General features: G+C 38.0%; 1 protein-coding gene across 1 annotated transcript in view; it reads left to right on the top strand.

Annotated features, from left to right (window-relative positions):
- Positions 1 to 27,707, top strand: part of PRKAR2A (protein kinase cAMP-dependent type II regulatory subunit alpha) — a 56,262-nt gene that overhangs the window by 14,220 nt on the left and 14,335 nt on the right. Inside the window, exons 2-3 of the mRNA XM_064723984.1 lie at positions 10,040 to 10,075; positions 26,311 to 26,363. Coding sequence (XP_064580054.1) covers positions 10,040 to 10,075; positions 26,311 to 26,363 — 89 coding nt within the window. The remainder of the gene's footprint in view (positions 1 to 10,039; positions 10,076 to 26,310; positions 26,364 to 27,707) is intronic.

Here is a 27,707-nt window from a genome sequence, read left to right as displayed (position 1 = left end):
TCACTGAGTGCACCTGTTAATTGAATTTTTATTCAGGTGCTCTTATGTCCTTAGCAATGCTTGAGTTTTAGATTTTTATAAATGCTTTGAGCTTTATTACATCATTTTGTTTGTACTGAGGTTCAATTGTCATTGTCCCCTTTTGTGTACAAGTTAAATTTGCTTAAGTATCTATCCTAGTGAAAGATATGAGTGCTCAGTTGTGTCAATTTGTTGTCTCTCTTTGAAAATGATGGCTGAATATGAACCATATTTTGTTTATGAGTAGTTTAGGGTGCTAGTAAATGATATTAGTTATGGATATGATAGTCAATATTTGATTTCTCAAGATAGCTTTTATATCCTGATACTGCATTATTTAAAGACACTATCAGTCTCAGTAGGACTTTATGCTGAGCCTGCCAAGCAGCTGCCAAGTGCAGATAGCCAACATTTACATTCTGTGTTGTGTGATGGTAGCTGTGACATGATTCCAATTAAAAGCTTGGTCTGCACACTGCAGATGTCTTCTGAATATTAATGTGCGCTACAGATAGAGCAGATGGAATCTCTTTAAAATACAATGCAGTGAATGTAAAATTGTGTTTCTGGTGAAAACTGATAGGCAGTCAAAAATTTTCTTATTTCTCTTTTTCATTGCTAACCCACGAGAATATCTGTGCATCATCATCATATTTCTTTACATATAGGAGGAAATCAACTCTTCATTATACATTCAAATAAAAATACAGAATTATGCCATATTGAAGTTTTCTCAAATGCCAGATGTACCTAGAAAAATATTAGGAGTACATGCAACGTTTCCCCTGCCTTAAAATATGCCTCTGCCTAGAGGACAGATAATAGCTGCAATATAGAATGTCTATGAGTTATTTGAGGAGTTGCTCACTGGAAAAGGCCCTGTAAAAGTGTATATACAGGTGTATGTGTGTTTAACTGGGATTTGGAAGTGTTCTGTGCAGTGTATCAGGAAAAGTCCATCCTGCACAGGTGGGGTAGAACAAAACTGGGGAATGTAAGAATGACAAGGACATCAGGGGTGCACTGTAACCCCCAAGTTCACTGTCAGGAGAGAGCAGCAATCCAGCTGGGAAAGTGTGTATTAGTTGCTGAAGTATTTGTGATGCTTCTGTGGCATGCAGGAGACACAAAGCAAAGCCTTGGTTGTAGGAATTGGTTAAAGGCCTTAAAAACAAGCAGGGTAAGTGTGATACAGAAACTGAAAGTAGCAGAGTTTCTGTGGGAGTGGAATTGTAACTCTCTTTGCAGCTGCATTTGTCTTCTCCTCTGGGGCAGAATGGAGGTTGTGAGGGGAGGGTGCAGGGGAAGAGGTTACAGAAAAGGCAGTGGCAGGAGGTGTGAAACACCTGGAGCCATGCACTGCTTCACTTGTGCCATTACCATAGCTGTCACATGCTTGTCTTCCACTCTTTTCAATCTTAATTTTACAGCTGCTTATTCCTGAGGCTGTATAAACACTACAGCCAGTGCCTGTGATAGCATTTTCCACTTCATCCCTATTACCTTATGAAGATTTTCCCATAATCTGCATTTGTATTATATTTGTCTATTACAGTTATATTGCCTGGCTAATACTCTCTGAAAGTTACTGGCCAGACTGTTAAGAAAACGTTCCTGGCTTCATTGATGGAATTTATTTGATACATGCCTACTTCAGAGAAGTTGGCTCTGTGCTATTCCTGAGGATAATATTAATTTGCTTGGAGTGTTTTGAAAATCTAGACCAGATTAGGACTGAGAACAGACCTTGTGAAGCTGGGTGTGATGGGGATGTCCCAGACTGCTGATGTAGGGACCATCTCACTTAGGGAGGAGTTTTGGAATTTTGTGGTGAGTCTGACCTCCTGTTGTGAGAGGCCCCCAGTGAGTTGTTGCTCTTATTAGTTTTTACAATGTTTTCTGCATTCAGATGTTCAGAATAATGGTGGGACTTTTAACTAGGCTTCTGAAAATGGAAAAACACCTTCCCTTGACTGATTCCATTATTGTGGTTTTGGGAATTTTTTTTGTTTGTTTGTTTACATATATGAGCTTACTCAGATTGCATTCACCTGTATACAGTTAATTATTTTGTAGAAAGAGATTTATGCAAGCAGCGCAGTTGGAAATAATAAAAATAGACTGATGTGCTAGATATAGTTAAATGATGTTTTTTATGACTCATTTAGGAATTATCTCCATGACTTCCAAGTATGTTTGGTGGAACTCAGCTTTCCAAAAAGCCCGAAAGAGGTTTAAGTTTTGTTAGTTTGTAACAGTGATTGCACCTTTCAACCAGGCACAGGATAAAAATCTGATAAAAAGTCTTTGGGATTTGATGTTTTAAAAGGTATGAGGATGTGGAGTTAAGCCTTAGAAATCAAAACCATAGTGAAAAACCAATTGAAATACAGAAAGTGTTGCTCTGAAAGAACTGTGTGTGTCAGAGCCAAATGTTGCTTTAAACAGCACTTCTGAAGTTTCTAATGAAAAGATTTCAGAGAAAATTTATCTTCATGATGTTTCAAAAATCCTAAGTACCCTGAGGTATTAATCCTCCTGCCTCATCCATCTCTGATCTCTGGTGGATCAGGAGACTGGTGAATAAAGAGGTGAGGTTTGAAAGCAGAACTGGTAGAATAGGAGGGATTAGTCAGGAGCCTTGGAAAAGGAGGAGGATTTCTGTTCTCTGCCACTGCGTCTGGTCATGGGGGTGATTTGCCCATGTTTCTTACTGATTGGGAAATGTGGTTCCCCACATAAGATGCCAATATCTTTTTCTGTATGAAGCATTTATTTTAAGGAAACTTGCACTTACTTCTTCTTGATGTGGTATTTCTGTTTCTCCACAGTCTCATTCTCATCTTTGACCTTTTCTGGCTTTTCCATTGTCTCACAATCCCAGTGAAAGTCACATTCTAATATGTTTAGGATCTTTTCTTTATATCATCTACTTAATGTTTGGTTTGTAAGCTTAATTTTTCTGCTATTACTAATGTGGCTCCTTAGCTTCCCTCTCTCTGAAATGCCTTCTTCTCTAAGCATACTCCTAAAGCCCAAGCAAATTTCCATTTTTCACTTGCTTTGTTGTACCTTCCAGTGTCTTGCCTCTTCTGACAATGCTTTGAAGATTTGTCAGCTGCTTCTTAACTTTCCTGGCTTTTTGCAGCATCCTTCTTTCTCTGTGCAGCGCATAGATTTGTCTTTCTAATACTTGAAAACATTCCCAAGTCTTTCATTTCAGTCCCTGACAATCTCTGTTGTAGTATCAGCATATGGTTATATCTTTAATCACTGTGAAATGTGTTCTTTTAGCTGAGATTGTACCTCAACACAGGGAGTTTTTCTAATTTCATGTCTGTAAAGCAAGTGCATGTTATCTCTTTGATCTTCATAATATAGATTACACTCCTAAAAAATAAAAAAGTGCTGTGCTTGGCTTGATCTGAGACGTGTCAGCAAGAAATAGGAGAGGGCTGTGTGGGTCATGCCATGGCAATGTCAGATAATGTGAAGTGCTGCTTGGAAGGTGTTTGTTCTCCTGGGCTCAGGCTTCAGTCAGGCTGTACCAGCTCCTGAATTCTGAAGCAGGTGATGGTCCTTTATTTGTGAGAATGAATATCTCTGAATGAAAGCAGTGCCATGCATGACTGCTCAGGTTCAGTTGTGGAAAGGGAATATTGAAACAGGGATGCATTAGAAACAAGGATCTTTGATTTAAAAACAAACGACACTCTGGAGGCCTTAGTCAAGAAATGCCATCATAACCAAAGATTCACCAGATTCCTTTCAGTTACTCAAGCAATGATTTCTTTCTTGAATTGATCAGCTGTTTAAAGTCTGTCCATTCCAGAGTGCATATTCATTTTTCTACTGTACTTGAAAACCAAAAAAGAGCCAACTCAAAATAGCACAACAGTTTTAACTTCATAAACATCTTTTTTTCACTGACATAAATGCTTTGCTTGTTGACTCAACTTTTCCCTTCAGAAGTTGCTACATTCTTTCTATCAGAGGGGCTCTAAAAAACTTGGAAAGCCAGGGTCAGAGACTCTTCTAAAATGAGGCTTTCAGACAGTGTTTCTCCACTTTGTCAGTAGTTTTTAAATACAAATTAAAAGAAAATCAATTAAATTGGAGACCAGGATATGTTGCAACTTTGTTTTTATGTTTTGTTCTCTTGCTGTTGATGACAGCTGTTTTTCAATACTGAGAAATAACAAGGTGTCTATATCTCTGTTATTTTTACAGCAGCAGCCAGGAAAACAATGTTTAATAGCAATGTAATAATTTTTATTGTTTTCCAACTTAATAGATGTAAAAGTCTTTTACAGAAAAGCAAAGCCTGTGTGTACCTAATCGTGGATCACGGTTTCCATTTTTAATTTTTTAACTTTGTGTGTTCTGTCCTCCCTCTGTTTGTTCTCTGAAAACTCACTTCTTCCCAATGTTCCCTGACCTTTTGTCTTCCTCCAAATGTCTGGCATGCTTCAGCCGACACCATCAGGGTCTCTCGTGCCTGTCTAACCGGGCTCTGAGTTTCCATCCTCCTCTATGGGGGTGGGTAGGCAGAGGAATAGGAGGGAAAATAAAGGGAATAGAAAGGAAAATAAAAGGATGTCTATAAAACTGATCCATTTCTGTCTGTTCTGCTTTTCTGAGAGAAGCTCTGAGGCGATCTCTTGGGTTCCAGAGCTGCTGCTGAAAAAATCTTAAGTAGTTTGTAGCCTTACCTGTGGTCCCCACCTTATAAAGTAGAAATGTGGAAGGGGTAATTGAGAATTTGCCACTATCCAGCAAGGACATCCTGAAGGAAATCATGGATATGCAACTGTTATATTGGTAACAGTCAGAGGGAATTCTGTTTTACTTACCTGTTGAAAAAAAAAGATTCAGATTGGTATTTATTGAAGTACAGTTGCATATCTGATGATGAAAGTTCTTTCTGCTCTAGTATTACTTTTTAATTGCCAGGAATCTTAAAAAAGCTGATCTTGAATTGATGAGTTTTCTCAGAGTTGTGGTGGTTCCTATTTATGTAAGTCCATTAACATCTTGGTGTGTAGAAAAACAGTTTGACAGCTGTAGTCTGGCACTTCCTTATCGTAACTTGATACAGCATTCCAGAGAGATAGTCACGCCTCAGATTTATACTCCACTCTGCTTCTGCTATTTCAGCTTTAATGGTTTTTAGTGTCAACTCATGTGTTGTTTGGATAAACTTAATTGACTTGTTAAATTAGAACCGTTTACATTCTGTTTCTCTTTTTGTTTCTCTTCCCACAGGATGATTTTGTGCCATGATCCAATGGGAAAGTACTCTGTAAATCACTGATTTGTGCTACTTGGTTGTAATAAAGCTGGCATTTTGTGCTTATGCTCTTTGAACTCTGAGTGCTATACTAAATTTATGCCACCTACTATGAGCTTTGCTCCATCTTTCATCAGGAAACCTTCAGGAATTGTTGATTAGATTACACAGAAGATCTGTATTAAATATTTGTGTGCACAATAGCTTAACTTAGTATGCTACTGTAAATGGTATTCAGAATCACAAACAGTGTGATTTTTCCACCCTAGTTGAAATTAGGAAATGTTGACAGATCATAGTGAAAAGCAAAGTGCTTGTGAAGAAAGAGAAGTAAGTTTTCAAGGTACATCCTGTACAGAGCAGTAGCACCTTGTACTCTGCTGTTGTGCCTGGAATGCCAGTGCTTTGTTTGCCCCAGAATTTTTTTTTTCCTGTGACCCTGAATTGGTCTTTTGAGTTTTGTCTTTTTCTATAAGAATTTTTATTAGTATGTGTAATAAGTGGGTAGCAGTAGCTGGGAGAATGATGGTTGTACTTCTGTTCATTTCAGGCTTGTGAGTAGTGTAGAGAAACAGCTTTCCCTGTTATGGTAGTAGTGTACATCTAAAAAAGCCTGATGGTTTTTTTTTACCAGTCACTTTCAAAGTCAATGACAGAGAAGGGAGCCCACGCACTGTAGGAAAAGTGTGCTTTTAGGTCTGGTTGTAAAGAGTGGTTCTACTGTCACTTGTTTGCCTTAAATATTGCAATTGCTGGTTTGATTTGGCTTAAAAACAGTAAGAAAAATAATATCTGTGTCCATTTTTCATCTAAGGGGATGTATTTTTTTATACCTGCTTATAACCACAGTCAGAACTATTGTGAGTTAAATATAGTGAGCCATAATTGAGCATCAGGTATTTCAAAGTAAATCTCAATGCCAAAGCAAACTGAAGGATATTGGAGAAACTAATGTTTTGTCACTTATGGAAAGTATTTTTAAAAAAATTAAAATCCCAGTGTCTGATTTACATCCCTGATTTTTCAAGTGAGAAAACCCAGTGAAATGGAGCCACTAGCAAGTGGCAGTACAGTTAGTAGTAGCCACTAACTGCATGGCACTGCTGCTGTTTGATGTAATGCACATTTTTGAATTTAAGTTCTGGAATGTACAGTATTGACCTATTTATGCAATTTATTAAAATATTTTTTCTTAAATCAATATAATGACAATCTGAAGCAGCTTTTTAAGTGTTCCTATCTAGTGCTTACTTCAGTCTGTGCCTCATAGTATGGAGAGCACGTACATGTTCAGCAGACATTCCTGATTTTCCTTGAACAGTGGAGTGGGATGATTGTCCTGAGTCAGTTCTGGCAGAAGTGTGGAATGCACAGCTTGATCTGCCTTTCCAGTGCCAGAATCACTTGCCTTTGGCTGCCAGGGAGGAAATTGGGCCGTTTTGCTCTCTTCTGGTACAATGGTTTAATTTACCTCAGTTTTTGTTGTGTTTACCCAATTACTGTGTCTTGGTTCCCATGAGCCAAGTAAAAGCAGGAGCTGTGCCAAAGGTATGAGACATTTTGAACTCGAATATTGCTGCACCTGAGGTTTTGACATAATGGGGAGTTTACAATGCAATCATCTCACAACCAAATCTTCTAATCTCATTATGGTTTTTGCAATTAAAGTATAATAACATTCATATCATTACCAGAGACGTGGGCCATTGTTCAAACTGAATGTGGCCCATGGGTGTGCAGCATGGGGGAGTTCTAACTGGAGATTAAAAAAAAAAAAAATTGTTTCCTCTTTCAAAGCTATAGTTTAATCTTGTTTCTGTAGATTGCAGATCTCTGAGTGGTACCAGGTCCTGCAGTGCTGGATTCACTGGATTTTTATCACAGTGTAGGCAGGGTTGTGCTCTGGGGGCTGCTCTGGTGTAGTCGGAATTTGTTATTGGTGTGTCCATCACCATTGCTGTAAATTAGGTGCCCTTTAGTGCTCAGCCTAGGAGCTAGGCTCTATTAACAGTAAATGTATTATTCCCTTCCACCCCATCTGATTTTTTGGAATCTGTCCACAGACCAGTGTAGGTGTGTGTGGGACCTTCAGGAGCTGTTTCTCTTAGCAGTGCTCAATGCCAGGCTTTTCCTTCGTGTACTTCCAATGGCAAAACACAAGGGTGCCATAGGAGTGGCAATATGACTGTGCAATACTGAAAATAGTCGTAAGCAAAGAGAGCTTTTCATTGGTAAGCCAGAAGGAAAAAAAACCTCACCAGTCTTCTCTACTAGGAAATGTCAGATTTTTATCTCTTTAGCATAAAAATAGTCATCTGACAACACGTAAAAGTGAATTTTATACATGTTAGAACTGTCACTGGTGTAAGAGATGCAAACTATCATTTTAATCTTAAAAGCTTTGTGGAGGCAGAATAATAGTCGTCTCTTAACTGCCCTTAAAAGGTTATGTGTTTTGCTCATTTTTAACATTGGAAAACTTGATGCAGTTTTGATGACACTGAACCCTGCTATGGGATAAAATAATCAAGATTCCAAAAGAAGACATCGCTGTTGCATTTCTTTATATGTTACCCAAAGTACACCAGAGTATTCTGTAGTATATTAATTCTGTTCAAAGACATGAAAATGTTATTCTTAAATATGAGCAAGAAATGGGTGTAGAAGTCATAAGACGGAGAAGAAATTCTGTATGTGCAAGATAGAAAGTGAAATAATGTATTTACTCACTAACGGTGTTGATTAAAAGTATCTAAATCCGTACATGAGACTGGTTAATCATTTACTGAAAACTGTTATGACCTTGATGAGGTGCTTGTACAGCAAACATATCAAATTACATTTTGAATTTAGTATTTTCTTTTGTAATAAATGACTTTGTAGTGGAAACTGAACTAATTTGTTTCGGTCTTCCCATTCTTCAAAACCTTAGAGAACTGGTAGGCATTTGACTGGGTCTCTGGAGAAAAGTAGTGAATTTTTCTGTTTCTTTAGGTCCAAATTGGTCAATATTTAGCAGTTACTCAGATGTGAGTGTAATTACTGGGGCAAATTACTGTCCAGAGCAGCTTTGTGTCACCCCTGGTAGTCGCAGACAGACCCACGAGGAAAAGTTAAGAAAGGGCAAAATGTCTGAACACTTTCAGATGCATGAGTTTGTTTAATAAACCTGCATGGATCTGTATTCCCAATCCCTGTTTCCCCTTAAGGTGGGGTAAACTTCTCCCATCCCTGGTGTCTTTTGGCAAGTGAGATAAATCCTGCCCTTATTTGCAGGAAGGGTCCCTGCTGTCGTAAATTGCTGGAAGGTTTGAAGAGAAAGTTACTTGAATTCTCAGGTTTGTTATTCAGTGTTTTTGAACCTCTTCAAGCTTGATGTATGAAACACTGTGTCAGTGTTATTTTTATAAGGATTATGTCATATTATAGACGTTTAGATCTAAATTGTAAAATTCATAATAATGTTGCATTTAATCCTGAGCTTCTTGTGAGGTTGAGCATTGTCTCCCTGTTAATAGATTTAGCTGAAAACTATGGAATTAGCCTGATTATTCTTTTCCCCTCCAACCTCTTCTGAATTCCTTTATTTAAAGAAAAAATACACAATAATAATTTTGATCTCATTTTTGTGGTATTATTTGCAGTTTTGTGTTTTCATATAGATGTAGGGTGGTTGTAAGTGCTCCAAAGAAGCTGAGCTCTTCTGGCTTTGCTATGTAATCATTGTTCTCTGTATTCTGGTGGTACTGAGATACTCAAAAGTTTCTAAGAAATGATGGGGTCATTAAGATTTTTGTGATGGGTGTTTAATAAATCTGGCTCTGGTGATGCATGTGGTTTGATGGGGTATAAAGGCTCCTCTAACTCTTAAATATTGAAAGAATGGAATAGAAAGGTTGTATCAGGAAAAATAGAATTACCTATTGAAGGGAAGAAAAGTGGGAAAACATGAAGCAGGCAAAATAAAATGATGTTGGTTGTTAAAGGTCAAGGAGAAGAGAGTGCGTTGGTTTTGTTCTGGGCGAAACTTTACAGGCAGATTTTGTTTTGGGTTTGTTTGAGACTAAAGCATCTCTCAAAGATGATGCCTTGGTTACTGTAAAAGGGGGAAAGGTGCTGTTTGCTGAAGGTAATGTCAGAATGGGTGTGCACGGTGGAGCTCAGGCAGCTCATCCCAGTCCAAAATCCAGGCGCCTTGTACAGCATGAGCAGGGAGGCAGTGGGTGCTGCACCTCAGCCGTCTCCAGTTCGAGCCTGTGCCCTGGTGTGAGGCAGCCTTGCTCAGGGCTGCCCTGCCTGGGGCTCAGAACGGGCTGGCCAAAACTTCTTTGGCCTTCGATCCACCTTGAGGAGGTGCAGCTGACCTAGAGTGCTGCAATGCTTGGCAATAATACCAAATAAATGAGGCTGCTGGCTGATGATAGGTTAGGATTGGATAATCTGTGTAGAGGTATGTTTTTTTTCAGAATTAGATAAAAAAACCCAAACCCAACCCAAAACTACTTACCATCCATCCTAGCATGTAATGGCCTTCAGGAATATGAAGTTTCATTTTGAATAAAAACTTACCAGCTGGCAAGTAAATGGATGAAAGCTTTATACTGGATCATTTTAAAAAGAGATTCATTTGGGGTTTCTGTACTAGAAGTATATAATGATTATGCAATTAGTTAATAATATTTGTAATAATAAATACAAATGTGTAATTTTATTTTTCTTTTTTTCCAGCTCCAGTTGTTAACCGATACAACAGAAGAGTATCAGGTATGGTTTCTTTTTAAGAATTTAAAGTATCTGAAATAATTTTGAAATGTATATCTGACTAAAGGAAGTACATTAAATATTACCTTTCTCTTATTGCCTTATGTCTCATAATTCTGGCATTGTTTGTGTTTGAAATAATGAGAATTGTTTCTTAATTCACTGTAGATGCCAATGGTCAACACCTTTAGAGTAGTTAGAAAACAGAAATATGGGGGGTGCTCCCTTTTTGTATTGTGCAGTTTATATTTATAGTTGTTGAATTAGTGGCTGTTCAAGTGTTCTAGAGACACAGATTATATTTATTTATTTATTTATTTGTTTGTTTTCTATATCAACCAATATGAAATGCTTTAATGAGGAATTTTAACTCCCAAAAAATTCCTTTGCAAGTTGATTTTGAAGAGTATCACATGAACAAAATGTTATGTGTTGATGAGAAGATATTGCATTGTTTTTTCATTTGAGGTGCAATGTGACTTGCTTTGTATGTGGTACTTTTTTTTTGTCTTCAAATATTTTACTAACATTTAGCTGGTCTAGAAAGTTTTAATTCTGCTTTAACAAATATCTTTATGAAAATGCCAATGTATTCAGTGTTTTCTCTCCAGTTTTGACTTCAAGTCTACTCAGTTTGTAATTTATGTGGATGATCTGACATGTTCTTGGGTATGTTAGTTATGGTGGGGCATTGTTGATAATACATTATTTATATATCACATATATATAAGATAAATATGTGTTTATGTGCAAAATGTCCTTATACCCATGCAGTTCATTTGCTTTCCTACTGGTTGCTTGGATATGATTGGAGATGATTGTTTATTTATGCCACTACAAACAAATAACTGAGTATAATGAGAATTTCATAACTCTTAAAGGTTGACAGTGCTCTAGTTTTGAGATATGATTACATGAGAAATCTAGGCAGGACAGAATTTTATCTTGGATGGTGGAGTTTGATGCTCTGATAGTAAATATTGAGAGTCATATGTTGTAGAGTATCTGGAGAGGCCCAAGACACTTTCTCTGCTAATTAAACTAATCCATCCTGGAACCTGCTGATGGAGAAAAATCTTAGAAATGAGGAGTGAAAAAATCTCAGATTTAAATTTAAATAAAGACTGAGTTATTCCCAAAGTTAAAAAATTAAGCCTTAATCAGAAAGTGTTTGTAATCTTTTTGACTTTTTGAATCTTTTTGAAATGCAGTGTTGGTGCTCACACAGTACTGAGCTGCTCTTAGTTCAAAAACAATTCTCTCATTTAGGGGGTCTAAAGGTTAATGTGAACAACTAAAAAGCAAATGTAAAATTGAATTGCTAACTTGTGCAATTAGATTAAGGAGGGCTTTAGTTGCTTAATAATGCTCCTGCTTCAGGAAGAGCTAGAAATATTCAGAGTTTACAGTTCATATTAGAATTGTCATGGAGACAAACAATAACAGAATATGTGTATATTACAGCTATGTTAAATACTTTCCAGAATATAAAAAAAATCAATTTTCTCTCTGTATACACTGTATAGGTCATGATCAGTGTGGGATTTGTTAAAATGCAAAGGCAATGCAAACACCATCCATATGCACACAAAGAGATGCAGTTTTCCTTCTCTTGGCAGGAAAAGCAGAGAAACTGCTGGTTTGGGGTGGGGGTTGTTTGCTGGGGTGGTTTATTCCACTCCATATCTGCTGTTTCTCTCAAGAACTGCATAGGAATGAGGCTGGGTACTGAGCGCAGCCCCCTGCCATCTCAGGCAGCCACATTTTACAGTCCCTTGCAGAAAATCAGTGACTGACTTGCTGGGTTTGCTGCTCTGAATTTGGTTTGACTTGTGTTTGATGCATTAGGTTTTCAGCAAGTTTTCATTCTGTAATTTTTGTAAGATAGGTTTTGTCTTTATAAATGAAAAAATAACAGCAAACACCAAACCACTGTTGCCTTACAGATTATCCAGCGTAGTAGCTATGTGTTTCTGCATTTAACTTGTAAAGTAAAGCAGAGTGAACCATAGAAAACCTGGCACATAATTCTTCTTTGTAATTGCATTTTGTGGTCTTCTCTTCAGAAGAGCTTTCTGCTAGTCCATGTTGAACCTTGTCAATCCAACCAATATTTCTGTGTTTCCAGTGCAGTGTGTGTTTGTAAGGGGAGTGAAGAGCAGAGCTCAGTTGCTTGCTGTTATCAACATTTGCATGCACAAAATCATAGATTTACAGAGCATTTAAAAGCTAACACAGGATGTATTGAGGTAAATTGAAGCAAGCATTGTTCTTTTGAAGTGTTTGGCTGCCTAGGGAATTACAGCATTGTCCTTGTTTACTAGGTCAAAAATAAAAGAAAAATATAATTTTTTATAATTTTTAAAGTTGATAAAGTGATTGTCTACATTACGTGCAGTTTATGACAGGCTAATAATTGTTCTGGTAAACCATTCAACTACAGATGTGTTCTTGGAGCCTAACAAGTGTTATTAGGCTCTCTTACACATAGTAGTCAGAGGATCTTTTTTTAGTTGCTTTATTAATTTTTCAATATTAAACTTGAAGTGTTTTCTACTGGCTGGTTCGGATTAGTTGCCTACAGATAACAGGATGATCATGGTTCCCCTGGTGCATTATTGAAAATTCTAGAGATACATAAACCCATAGAATAAATCTGTTCTAATGATTACTAAATTTTCATTTAGGTGTTTATTTCTGGTTATGAAACATCTAAACTGTTTTGGCAAATACTACCAATGTTGTAAATATTTAGCTGTCATTCTTTAAGACTTACTCAAAATGGACTGTGCAGGAGGGTCATCCTGGAAGAGGGGGATTTATCTAATCATGTTCATGTAATTATTTATAGAAGTGCAGAGTGGTAATGTTCTCATGAAGAGAAACAGCCTTTTCCACAGAATGCTTAGAGGGAGAAGGAGAAATGAGAGCTTGATGTTCCTCTAGAAATTAATCTAGTGAATAGCTGGCTTGTGTGTGGCATGTTTAGCCATGCAACGTGTTGAGATCCATGGTGTGCGCACAAACAGTTGGTCAGCTCTAGTTTGTATCTGAGCTGACTTCATTAAAATAATCCTGTTTGTAAAATCGTAAGCTATTTTGGTGGTAGAAACTAAAATGGGAAAAACCAGCTCACTGATTTGGAAACCTCCTGGCTCTGGGGTGCCATGGGCTGTGATGGAATTTCAGTGCTCATTAGCCAGCAGAGCAGTTGTCTTGCTGCTGCTCTGAGTTAGCAGAGTCTGAGCCTTCTGCCAGGGTAACCAACCTGTGTCCATGGATTGCTGGCTGACTCAGCCTTGGATGGAGTGGCCTGAATCCCTTATGGATGCCTTCCTCCCAAGAACTGGACTGGGTTGAAATTCATACTTGCTTCATTACATTTCTTGATCTTCCTCCAAGCATAGGGGTTCCTGACCAACTTAATTATGTTGGTCACTTCATTTTCTGTCATGGAAGGCTGCAGAGCCTGCCAGCATCTGTGTCCTTGGCTTGGGACTGACTGCACAGTGCAGGGAGGTGGCAGAAATCAGTGGTACCTCCTTTCTCAGTTGTATCAAAGATGTTTCAATGCTAGAGGAAGAGAGCATTGATATTTGTCCCACTATAAGAACTGGTACATAACCCTGAGGAGAATTCTGCTCCTGGCAGGATATGAATGAAAAGTTAATTGTGTTTTTGGAAGGGAGAGTGTGACGCCCACTAGAGTCTCTCTTGTGCATAGTTCCTCCTCTTTTAGTTGTAGCATATTTCAGAAAAGTGAAGTTTTTTGATAGATTTTTCTATTGCCATTTCTAGACACTTTTGATTAATTCCACAGAACACCCACTCTCCAGCAGACTTGCAGATTTCTTCTTGGGATAGGATAATCTGACAAAATAACACCCATATTATACATGTGTCACAAAAAGTTTCCATCTTTCTTCTACAATTATTTCAGTTTATCTGAGTGACCTGGTGTAATATCTCTCTTTTGCATGTGCCTGTACTCCTTCCTGAGCCTTCCTTTGGCCTCAATGGAATGAAATTACAATTTTCACATTCAACAACTGTAAGCAGAATAATTGAGCTATATGATCAAGGGAAGCAATATATAATAGTTATTTCCTTAATAGTAACACTGCTGTCAGGATCTGTGCCTGTTTTCATATTAATGTAAAAAAGAATCAAATTAACAAGACTTGCCTCAGTTGGTCCTTTTGGTGGGGCAGCTTTCAGCAGAGACTCAGTGGAGTGAGAAGGATCAAATTCTGGGTGCTAAACCCCTGAGATGGGGCTGCTGAATAAAGGTTTCGTGTGTAGAGGGTAATTTTGTTGAAATGTTCCTGAATCCTCTTTTCCTGTGTGTAACAAACATGAGCATTGTGTGGAACCCTGACAGTTGCCAATTGTCAGTGTCCCCAGCAGATGCTGGGTTCAGAATCAGTACTTTGCATGTTTCTCTTGTCTCTAGCTATCTGATGTGACACTATGGCATGGTGTTGTGGAGTTTTTTTGGGTTTGTGTTGGTTTTTTTTGGTTTGTTTTTTTTTTAACAATATATAAATTAATATTCTCTGTCAGTTTTTGGCTTTTTCTTTTCTCATCACATCAGCTTCTATAAGAGGCCTTTACTATTGGCTCTTCCAGCTCACTGATTCTTCTCTATTTTGATGGTGGTGGGGACTCCTTCCCCTGAACTCTTCATTAGTCTGGCTCCTGCCAAAATGAGCAATCATCTCATAATGTACATATGTTGCTAAAGTGTGATATTCCTCTGTGCTTTTGAGTGCAATACAGCATTTTCTTCACACCCTGGCAAGTTGAGATGTCAGGATAATATTACACATAGTAAATTCCTATTAGTAGCTTCTAGTGCTTTAACATGACAGCTTTAACAAAAATCATTTTCTAATAAAGCTGTTCTGTTAATTATTGCCACACAGCATGTTAGTATTTGGTAAGAAAGACTGTTTTGGGACCCTGTTAAATTAGGACATCTAAATGGCAGCTATGAAGCAAGAGGCAGTGCTTCTCTTGGGAGGTTGTTTTGAGTATTTCTCTTGCAGAATACTATCTGCTACTTCAGTGATAAAAATCTCAGCACTTGAAATCATCAAGGGAGGAAGACTGAATGATGACTGACTTTCTCTGTGCTGTTCTCTTCTCTGTGTATTTATCTGATTATCAGAGGTTGACTTGAAAATCATGATCTGGTTTCTTCTCTTGAAGATATTTAATTAATTTCTATATTGATTATTCACCATCTTACAACACTGATAGCATAATAACTTCTGCTGATAGATTTTCAGGCATGTGATAAATGATAAGAAACTTCAAAAATCCACATTTTTATAAAAGGCACAGTTTTCCTGTATCAACAACCTGAAGCTCCTGTGGATTTTGGTAGCCCTAATGATTGCAAAACCAGTATCATAACTACAGTGAAAGGAATTCATTTTAAAAAATGTTGATATGAGCAGAAGCCAAGCATGTGGGATGACAGATGAAAGTGGTGATAAATTGTGTGGGTGCTCTCCTGTAAGAAAGTGTCTGAATCATTATTCGTTAAACAAAAAAAGCTTGTTTTCTCTGTTTGCAATATTGGGACTTATTTAAAAATTCCTGGCATGTGATTGACGTTCAGTGAATAATAAAATGCTTATTTTTGGAAATTAATAGTCATGACTTCACAATTACTTGGATTTCACAGTGTTGTGAACAATTCTGCAGGATTTTTTTTGTGACATAAAGAGAAATACAGCACTGGGAGCATCTGTACTTAAAATTTAAGTTAGTGCAATTCCTGGTCAGAAAAAATCTGATCCAGTCTGCTTAATGCACGTAAGTGCTGCAGTGGAGTAGAATCAATTACTCCTTCATCTTTTTTATTTATGCTTTCTTAATAATAGTTCATGGCCAGAGTGTAACATAAGAATTAGAAGTTGTTTGTCCAAAGTCAAATGTTTTAACTGAAATTAGCCCTTAGGAATTGGGAGCATAAGTTTAGCTATGTACATTTTTAAGCAAGTAATACAGTATGGATCAGTTTTCCAAAAGTATTCAGGTAGCAAAAGGTGCAAGTGATTAACTTCCATTAATTGTTTTACATTAAAGGTCTTTAACAAGCCTACATAAGTGTTGGTCCATATCTTTGTATACATAAATACTTCTGAAAATATCAGCCTTCAGCTGATGATTGAAATAAAATTTAGTTCTCCCTTTGATAGGTTGGAACTAAACATTTCTCTTTTGTGTGATGGAGAATTTTTTGTTTGTTTTGTTTTTGTTTTTTGTTTTGAACTCAGGATGATTTTTAACATGGGAATTAAAGCCCAGATGAAAATATTCCATCATGGTTTGTTGGTCAAACACACAAATCTCAAAATGCCTGTCACAATACAGGCTAAAAAAGAGAGTTTTATACTTGGTGCCAAAGCTGGTGCTGTGATGTATCTTTAGAGTGACCTCGGAGTCAGATGTGATTTGCATTTTTCTTGTCAATATATAAGGCTGCATTTCATCCCTATTTTAATATAGAGTTTTAGACAAAGTCACAGATGTTATGCTCCTATATTGATTAATACCCTCAATCAACTTTAGGTTGCTGTATTTCAGTTTAAATGTGGAATAGATCAAATAGTCCATCCATGGAGAACAGAAAAGTTTAAACAGACTTGATTTAAATTTGAAAGGATGTATTTTCAGGAACTCTACTTGGTAATTTTTAACACCAGAACACCTTGCTGAGTCTGTGTGTAGCCCAAGTTAAAAGAAAACATTATAGGAATACCAAAAAACTCAGTGTAAGGAATATAATGGCATTATGAAAGCCCACTTCAGGAAATATTAAAGGTATCTAAGGAGCTGCTGTGAGCCCTCATTTGTAGAGACTTGAGTCAGGCTTGACTTTGGGAGGTGCCTTGTGTGTGGGTACTTGGCTGCCTGAAGCACTTACCTGATTTGGTGTGGTTTTCCCATGTCTCCAAAATTTGTGAGAGGAAAGACCCCAATTTTCTTAAGCTCCCTAATCTTCTCTGATGCAAAAACACAAAACTGGTCAGCAATAGGGCACACAGGTTCCAGCTGATGAAGTTCTACCCAGTATTAGTATTTTGCCAGACCACTTCAAGTGTGTATTTTGTGTATTTCCTGCAAAGACAATTCATTTCTTCAGTGAGATGCTGAATCCAGAGTTGGAGATGAATGAGTGAAGGAGTCACATCTTTGCCATGGCTGGTGCTCACCAGGGCACTGGAATTGCTCAGCAGCCCCACAGGAATGGGGGGAGCTGCCAGGCTTTTCTTCAAGGGCTCCAACAGTAACTTCCCACATTTCCTGATTTCCAGTGTGCCAGGAAAGGAAGCAGCAGTTTCCAGGCACAGGGACCTGGGGGCTTCCACGTCATTCCTCTGCACACAATCCTTTTGTGTCAAGCCATGCTAATTTTTTATTGTTCCTGGTTTGCTACAGGTAAATAGGTGTTTGTTGTTCTATTCAGGATAATGGGGTTTTTAACATATTTGGACATTTTTTAGAAATCTTTGAAAATCATATCATATAATTGATTTCAGAAGTGCCTTTTAACATTTTGGCATGCTTTGGTTCTCTGTCACAAGAGATGTCAGAAAGAAGTAGCTAAATGAAATTTTAAGGCAAAAAGTGCTTTACTGCACTTTTCTCAAGATGATTTTAAAATACTATTTGCCTTCTTGCAGGTTTAGCAGTTCATATGGCAGAATTGCACTTAGAAAACTAAAAAAATGCCTTGATCTGTAAGCTGAAAGAAAATTTCCTATTTCTATACTAGAAAACCTCTTTTCCTGTTTTATTTATCAGCTAAATTCTCTTTTCTATCGACAGTTTGCAACTAAAAGCCTGTAAGCTACATGCCTTTTTTGGGGGGGAAGGTATATATTTGAGCCATTTCTTGGAACTTGTGGTGTTCTGATGTAAACTGAAGGGAAAGTGAACATTCTCTGTGCTGTTTTTAACTCAGAGAAAGTATCACTGTTTCAGGCACATGAGCATTATTGGTGCTGAATTCCTGGTTCTATATGCCTTGCTTACGTAACACATTTGGAAATGTGTTAAAATTTATGTGATGGGCTAAACCAGGATCATTAAAGCAGAAGGCTTTCTTCTACAATTGTGAATCTGTGTGCTCTGAAATAGTAGTAGCATCATGTTTTCCAGGAGACCTTTTTTATGGCTGACTATCTCATCAGTAAGGCTCTCTTAGAAGGCTTGAACAAGGTCAGCAGCATGTTTATCCATTGCAGTCTTCTGATTTCTTGACTTGCAAGAATAAAGCTTGCTCCATTTGAATTTCCCAGGCTTCACCAGATGGAATAATGTATAACTCCAAAATAACCTGCTTCCATTCTATTTAAATGTAGTAAAGGGAATTGGAAACAGAAGTAGCGAATTGTAAATTACTGTTTTAAGATTGAAAGAGCAGTATTTTGCTTTTGGTAGTTACTGTCAGTGTCAGAGCTGTTTACTCCAATGTGCATCCACATGGAAAACCTTATTTTTGTTAGTCCTCTACCATGATGGAAGTATTTTTGTTGTTTTAATTTTCATGCAGACTTATCTCTTACTGCAAGTCCCAGTGTCTGGTGGAATGCTGGGCTCTCTTCTTGTGAGCTGAGAAATGGAAGCCCCAAGTGCAGGAGTCCCAGGTGTGGTTTAGTCAGCAGATGATTCTGTGGAATCAGGCAGGAGAGACCTGCAGAGTGTTTATTTTATCACCAGAGTGCTTTCATCATAGGTCCTCTGGAAACTGTAAATTTTCAATTATCAAAAGTTATAGGCTAGGATTTATAGCCTCATGGGTTTGTCATTATTCTCCTGCAGCATGTGGCTTCAGTGAGGTGAGAGAATATAACCCTCCAATGTGTGAGCATGCAGAGTGGAAGCAAAAGCTAAAACATTTGACATAACTCATACATAAGAGCATTAAGTAAAAGTTGTGCCTTGATACAACTAAACAGGCAACTATATGAAGTAAATACAATGATAAACAGCTGTTGGTTTAGTTGAAAAAAAAAAGAAAAAAAGGCAGATGTCATGTTCATTTGGTTATGCCAGAGAGGTAGAAGTGCTTAGGAGAATTCTCTCTCTAGTCCTGCATTGGCACAAGTATTTTATTTTAATTGCTCCTGAGTTGGAGGAGGATTTAAATAAAGATACACAAGCTGAGGATTGTCTTCTGAAGTTTTGTTGCAGTTCAGTAAGACCCCCAACAAGTTGCCTCTTAGGATGATAGGGAAAGTCTTTTCCTCCCAGATCCCTGGAGCAGATTCCTGGGTGCTGTGAAGCTTTTGGTCTGTGGTTTGTCTGGTGCTGTGTCCCTGAATCACTTGAGCTGGGGCTGGTTTCCAGGCCAGATCCTGCAGGCTGCAGAAGGAGTTAAACAAAACAAAAAAACAACCCTGAACAAAGCCTACCTAGGAGTAATAGTTAAGTAGGAACACATTGTATCTTGTTAAAAGTGCTTTATGCTTGTCTTTAAAATCTAGTTGAAGCAGTATTGTCTGCTTGTAATGCTTTCATTATATGTGTGTAAAGATATGAATCTAAAAGAGACTGTGATTATTTACTTTCCGTTTATTATTCTACTTCTTTCATCATCAAAGTTCTCGTTTGCCCCTAGGGAAATGTAATTTTAAATACTTTGCCAAATCTTGCTGTAGTAGAAGAAAAAAAATATTTTAATGGCTATTCTGCTGTAAGGCATTGTCCCAGTTGTTTTACTGTACATATGATGATAAAGCCTTTTAAAGAAACACTTAAATCAGATCTGTATTAATCTGTATGAATGTAATAAGAATATGTGAAAACTGCATTATTCAGAATACATAAAGCAAATGCACTTATGGAAATAGTTGTCAGCCAATTGTCATAATTGTAAAGGGCTTATTATATTGCCTGTACTTAGGCATCTTGGGAGAAAAGGTGTCTGTGCATGTAAAATTGGATTTCCTGCGAAGAAAAAAACCCATTATCATAAAAGGTGGAATTTATAATTGATTGTGCAGTCTGTGCTGAACTTGTTACTGAGGAGTAGTATGAGGTGGGAGTGTGTGACAATGTCACAAGCCATTGTCACCGGAAGTGTCGCATTTCTCTCTTGATGGAAAGAGAACAAGCTGGAGAAGGCTGATTTAGATAATGCTATTGGGAAGTACATAATCATGGTGAGGAAATGGTTATCAGAGATTTCTAAAGGCAAGGTTAGCAAGCACTGTAATAAATCATGCACTTCTCTGTTAAAAGTGTTTATCCAATGGTGAACAAGAAAAAAATCTCTCCGAGCTCTACCTTGGTCCTCAGTTTTGTTGCTCTGTTAAATTAATGGCCCTTGAGGAACATAGGTGATGTCCACACCAGAGTTGGGCATTTTCAGGTTTACTCTGGGCTGTAGGCAAGGCTTTGGGTAGAGCCAGGTGAACACTTCAACCTATTGTGCAAGAGTGGCTTTCTGCAGGTCTAGGTGAAGCAGTGCAGGGTTTTAGGGTTTTACAGGCTCCATCAGTGGCTCATGGGCTTCTTTTCCTGACACAGTGATCTTTGCAGCTTCCCAGCCTGAGCAGCCTGTGGGACCAAGTGTGGAGTGTGCTTGAACCTGGAACCCTGACTGGACAGAGCTGGTTTGGCACAGCTGTGCTGAGTCTGAGGGCCTTTGGAGTTAATCTGTAACACACAAGAACTCTGCCTGTGAAGATCCTACTTCATTTACTTTCCTTTTAACTTTAAATGACATTTGAAGCTGTTACAAGAACTGAAAATCCATTCTTTTCCTTTCCCTCTGAAATGAATCATTTCTAAATATTTCTCCACTGAAAAAAATTTGACACTTGATTTGACATACATGATCATGCAAGCGGTTGCGTGTTTGAATATTCCGCTTTGGTATTTGACTAAGGGTTGATGGGGTGGTTTTTGCTCAGGTCCTGGTTAATTGTAAATCATGTCTCAGTTATACCTCTGTGAGAATTAAGAGTGAAGTCAGGAGGTGGTGTTCTTGTGGGCTGTCCTGCATCTGGAGATTGCCATGTGGCACATGAAGTGACAGACCAGTCTTTTAAGACCCAAGATCTGAGTTTTGGGCTGATGCAATAACATTGGTTCTAACAAAAAATTTACCCTTGATTTCAGTCAGTTCTCACTAGTGAATTGAAGGCTGAAGTGGCTGATTTTCCTGAACATATTAACTGTTCTTTGAGTTTCAGTGTTGCTTTTCTTTCCAACTGTCATAAATGTGAAAATGGCTCAGGTGGTGCAAATGGTTGCAGGTTCTGTTTCCCACTTGCTGGATCGAGGTACGAATCTGTCGTCTGCCTTGACATGGTGAGATCTTTCACTTGAGAAACAAAGTGCAATTTCTAAACCAAAAAGTTCTGAGCTAACCAGCAACAGAAGTGAGAGGGAACTTGGAGTTGTTTTCCAAGTGTGGAAAATCACATTTAGCTGTGCCAGCAAAGACCTGTGTGTAAGTGCTGTTCAGGCTTCCTAATTCATCTGAGTGCACGGTTTTGAAGTGCAGCTCAGCTGTCAGAGGGAATGACAAGCCACTGGCAGTGGTCATCTTTCCAGCTGGCATGGTGCTCCCAGAACAGCCTATGCATCTGTCCTTGAGAGACAGACTCAAAAAATGCTTGAAGCTTTGACAAACTCAAATGCTAAGAACGCTGCCTTAAACAGAGTTTGAAATTACTCATCTGAATAAATAACTGGAAAAGTGGTTCTACATGTACTGCTCTGAGTGGATTTTTAGTAATGGGTCTGATAGGATCAATTGGAGATGATGCACCCTAATAAGTAAGGAAGAGTGAATAGGATTTCACTCTGCAGGTGGGATCCAAAATTGAAAAGAGAGTATGACAGGGCATCTATTTGCTACTTGTTTCAGTAGCAACAGGAATATTAATAATGCATTCACCTTACATAAAACATAGAACTTAAATTTCCTTCTTTTGTGTGTGTTTGAAGATGTTCAGGCATCAGCCTCTTGGCTGTTATTTTGCAAAAAGCAGAGATCTCTCAGGGACAGGGATGGTGTGCATTTCTCTTGGAGGCTGTATTAACTTGCCAGAGCTAAAAGCTCAACTGTTATTTGCATACAGATTTCTATAGAATGCAAGGACTTTGATCTTGACAAAACACTTATTTTGCAGAACAATATTATCTTGAGAGTGATTAAAACTTGCATAAACGAAGGTGGTGTTTGTACTGGCAAACTTGTCTTGCTACTTCTGCCTCTCTCCCCACCCCTGCTTCCCCCTCACCCATCCACTGCTGATGTCATTGCTGCAGCTCCACACATCTCGGCTGCTTTCAGATGCTGTCACCTGCATAACAAAGCAGCCATGGAGCTCTATCATTTCTGAGCCTTCAGAAGTGTTAACAGATGTTCTTGAAAGCCAGAGAAGGTGCAGCATGAGAGCTGCAGAAGCTAAGAGAGACTAAATGTAGATGGTAGGATAAAAGCCTGAATTTCTTTTTATCTCAAAGCTTCATAAAATTGAAAACTGTTTTTTTTATGTTCCAAAGCTATTTGAACTATGTATGGGTGGATTTGGAAAGAAGCTTGGTCTGCATGGTGTGAGCTGATAGAGCTGTAGATGTGTCACACTGCTGTGTAACTTCCAGTGATGGATTCTTGCTTAGCACTTGCTCAAGGGCAGAGTTGTGCTGAGAATCTCAACTAGGCAAGGTGTGATTTCAGAAGTCACTTCAAATTATATGGAGATACTGGTGAGCTTTAGGTTGCACGTTCAGAAAACCTCTTCCCCCAGGGGTGCTGGAGCAGGTTAACAGAGAGAAGTGCCATCTTTGCCTCAGGAGGTTTCCAGCTCAGCCCCAAAGTAGCCCAGAATTCCAAATAGCTCCTCTTGGAGGGGTAGGTTGGACTGGATGATCTTCAGAGAGAGATCCCTTCCAACTGCCTTTAAACTGAGTGTGTAAAACAGCACTTTTCAGGAGAATCTTGTGAGAACAAGCTTGCCTCAGAGTGTGTTTTGTTGGGACACTAATAGTTAATATGTGAATTCAGTCACGTATCAAATAATGGGTCAAGGCTGTTTTCACTCTGTCATGATGAAAGATCAGATATTTTTTCATTAGGACTGGCTGTACTGTAATGCACAAATGAATAACCTTCAGGAGTTCTGAAATTCCCTGGATTTCTGACAGGGGTTGGCAGAGTTTAGTTATGGGGGTCCTTTACAGCTAGAAGAATAGCAAAGCAGCGCAGATAACATGAAACATTTTGCAGGTAAGACCGACACACAGGTCATATGTTCAACAGCACATATTTCCCCAAGTATTTACCAATTAACAATAGTGGAAAGAAAAATTGGTCATACTGCACCATAAAACATGGGGTGGGTTTGATGTAATGCTGCTTTTTCTTTTCATTAGTCATTGTTTTAAAGTATTTGGAAAATACTGTTGGTTGTTAGGAGTGGGCTGAAAAGCTTTCTGTTGGCTTTCCAGAGTATCACAATGTTAATTAAGCTTGAGAATTTTGTGTTTCTCCCCCTTTTAAAGTATACCACAACAGAAATGTTACGTTAAGTGTTACAGCTCTGCCTGCAAGTAAATAGAGTCCTGTCAGTCAGAGCTGCCCAAGGTTGGAGTCAAAACGTCTGGCCTGCTCTTCTGCATGGAAAAAGAAATCCCAGCAGGAGGTTCAAGAATGGAAAGTATAATGGGAAGGCATTCTATGTGACAGCATGGGAAGAAGTGGTATTTTGCCATGTTTTGATTGTATTTCTGTGGTGCCCATTCACGGGCATTACAGAAGAGATTTCCATATGTAAGGGAAGGGCACTAAGTCCTTGGTGGGCTTTGGGACCTGTTTTCACCCTTAATGGGTAAGATGCAATAGGGGAAACCTGCATTTACAAACCATAACCAAAGCCATTTCATACTGAAATTACAGATGACTGTGTTGCTTTGATGTGTGTTTTGAGATAAGGTTTTGCTCTGATGCTCTAGTTTTAGTTGTGGCAATAAAACTTGTTTTCCCAAGGAAATCTTAAAGAAAATTTCCTGAATTTTCTGAAGCATTCTTAGAAATAGCTTCCTTGCAGCTGAGGTGGGAACAAAATCAAATTTGCAGCTTAATATTAAAATTTGAATAATAGAATGGTCTAGTTGTACAGTGATCTCTGAATTCATAGATGTTTGTACTTAATAGAGAATTGGACTCCAGTTTGGAGTTCTGTGATTCAGTGGTTGTAAAAAATGGAGAGAGTTAATTATCTCCAGTTTCACCATTCTGTTGAAACCACGGAGCCTTTCTTCTTAGTAACTGTTCCTTATTTGAAAATCCTAAGCTTTCACAATAGACTTTGATCTTTACTGTAAAATGGAAGGAGGAGGAAGCTTTCACACCAAAATGCTAATAATGTTCTCTTTGTTAGTGCCTTTGTATTGCATATTAAGTGGATCAGCCTATCAGTCCAAGTTCTGTAGCTTTGTGGGCATCCACTTTCCTATAAACCAGCCATCCTTGGACTCTAGCATGGACTGTACTTCTTTTTCAGCTAGGGAAGAATTCTGTTTATCCTTTGTCAAGTGTCTGCCCTAAGTGTGGGTGGCTCTGTTAAACTAAAAGCATGTGTGTGGTAGGTGCACTGTCAATAAACTGTTTCTGTATTGTTAAATGGATTTATTGTATGAGCATTACTTACTCCCGAAATGCCTGATGATTATATGATTACATTTTTACATTGTGGTTTGGGAAGTGGAATGCTTGTTGTTGTATCTGAGTCTCCTTGTTCTCTCCAGGAAAAAAAATGAATTAAAATCCAATTTCCTAGGAAAGGCTTGTATCTTTTAGTTAGAGAGAAAAAATACTAAATAAAAAAAAACAAGACACGCAAAACCAAACAAATCTTTCCTAGTAAATTGTGCTAGAGTTTTGCATTTTTATTGTCCTAATGAGTTCACAATGACAGGGTCAATAGATGTGTGCATTTTCAAATTATTTACAAGTTGCTGAATTCTAGACATTCTGGATTTTTATTTATACTTTCTCACTCCATTCAGCAGTTAGATGTCATTGCAGTGAGCTTCTGGGCATTCTGCCAAGTCTTCACTATTGTCAGGATGCTGGATAAAGTACAAAGGAAAATGCTTGTCTATGTTTCCTTGTAAAATTTTATAAGTAATGTATAACCTCAGAAGTGAGACCACCCTTATGAAGGTAAGAGCACAGCTAGATGAAAACAGGGCTGTCAGTACAGGTGGTTACAATGTGCAGATCCCTTCCACATGCGAGAACTGTAAACATCCATGAATTTATAAGAAAATCTGAGCTAGAGCTGTGGGCTTTTGGTGGCCAAAGTGTCTGTGTTTAGTGTTGTAAGACTGTGTGTAAATGCTAAGATAACTGAAGATAAGCCTTTTCTGAAGAATTAAAACTGAACAAAAAGGGTTTGAAATTTCAGCAGCTCTGCATTATTGCCTCTCTTTCAGTTGATCCTGTAGGGATAATGACGTGTTTGGCAGAGCCTTGTCCTGGTGCTCTGTAGTGTGCACTTTTCCACAACTGTTCTCATCCTTTAAAAAAAAAACCAAAAAAACCTGTAAATTTTAGAGTTGTTTTTGTATCATCAGTTGACATTAATTTGGTTAAAATGTAGTAAGATAGAGGAACATGTGGGGGATGGGACTAAATACTGTTTTTCCCTGGACTGTATTATGGTTAAGCTGATGCTTAAGTTCCCAGGTTAATTTCTGTGAAAACATGATTTCTCTGTATCAAAAAACCTCCCAAAATATAGATACTCATTTGCAAATCAAAATTGAGGTGGAGTGAGTGCCTCATCCTTCCCTGTGCTCCTTTCTCTGTGTTTTGCTCTGTGCATGGCACTGCAAAGAACAAAGCAGTGGAGCAGCAGTATTTTTCTCCTGCATTTTAGAGAAGATGCTTGTAAATGAATCTGAATGGAGGTTGTTAAGCTTTGATACCAGTTGAAAGGAAATCTGTGTCCATGCTTGAGTATTTGCTAGGCAAGATTATTTAGTAAGTCACAGAATTTTTACATGAGAGTCTGAGCACAGCCGTGCTGTGCCTGCTCAGAGAGCAGACAGGGTTTGAGCCTCTGACATTATAATGACAAAATGAAAAGTGATTTTGTTTTTCCTGTAGGAAGATAGAAGAAAAGTATTTAAACTGATTTGTTTGCTGTTCTCATGTAATTACTTCTTTTTACTTATCTCCTCTCTCTTTTTCTTCCAAGTTTGTGCTGAAGCTTTCAATCCAGATGAGGAGGAGGAAGATACAGAGCAAAGGGTAAGAGTGAGGGAATCACTGCATGCATGGGTCTCTCTGCAGACTGACAGGCAGATGTACATTGCCTTTTCTTACCACTTGTGCTTTCCCTGCTGAGCGTGGTGTGGTGACACTGGCAAAGTGACATTGCTTTGAAATTCAGAGCCACTTTGTCTCATGGACTTTTTTAGTCACTACAGCTTTAATACAGTTTTGCTTCAAAGGCTTTGAGAGCTGTGCTTAACTCTACCATCTTTAAAATTTTTGCTATTTTCCTTTCTTAATTCTCTTAAAGGCTTGTTGAGGCAATTCCTAGATCATCGATGCTGTTAAGAAGAATTAGTTAAGCTTTACCACAGCTGTTTCTTCATGGGTGCTTAAAATTCCTCACATGCTTTTTACTGTCTTGTCAGAGCAGTTCTGCCTGGGTAGGAGAAATGCTTGGTTGAAATATTTTAAGTCTGTGGACACCTGTTTTTTCTCTTGTTCTTGAAAGTTGGGAATTTCTAGGAATTGCAAATCCAGATACTGTAATGGTATTTCTTCAGAGGTGGGTTTGTGTGAGCAAATCTTGTAGCCTGCTTGGTGAGAATCAGTGTTTTCTCCCTGGACTTCTGGTATTCCTTTCCAGATTCCATTGCAAAGGATGCTTACACTTCTGCAATGAAAATCTAAGTCTAATGTAATTTCTCTTAAAAAAGAAGAGATACTTAATAAATATACTTTGTAAATAATTTTTATGTGCTATAAAAAGAACAAAAAACTACTGTGAGTGTGTCAGATTATTCAAATGTTTGTAAACTTGGACACATTTGTTCCATCAAAGGTCTTAGTTTTCTTGGCTGATGATTCAATATTCTGTTTTCTTTTAAAACAAGGATCTTGTGACCTTTTTAACTATGGAAAGAACTTTTTAGAAGTACCTACTGATATAACTATTTTTGGAATCCTTGTTATTCCAGAAATAAGAAATGTTAATGTGGTGCATGTCAGGTAATTAATTTTTTAATATATTTTCATTATTAGCCCCTAACAAGCACATATATAAACATTTTCGTGATACAGTGAGTATTGATTCCTTTAACCTGATGCTTATAAATAGAAGGAAGTAACAAAATATCTCAAACAACAAAGCTTTTATTTAAATAATTTTGTTAGAAAGAAGCCATGCTTATTCAATAACTTCTTATTGGATAGATGTCTGATATAGGATATAAACTGCCTGTGTGCCAGCAGTAGTTACACTGGGACTAACATAGCCAGAGTTCAGGAAGAAAACTGTTCACTTCTTCCCCTGTTTGAGATGTTCAAGCTTTGACTGTGGCTGTGTTAGAAGGAAAGGGAATGGAATGGAAAAAGGCATGC

The sequence above is a fragment of the Zonotrichia leucophrys genome, chromosome 12 (genome assembly GCF_028769735.1).
Source record: "Zonotrichia leucophrys gambelii isolate GWCS_2022_RI chromosome 12, RI_Zleu_2.0, whole genome shotgun sequence".
Lineage (NCBI taxonomy): Eukaryota > Metazoa > Chordata > Aves > Passeriformes > Passerellidae > Zonotrichia > Zonotrichia leucophrys.
This window is presented reverse-complemented; position numbering and strand designations above follow the sequence as displayed.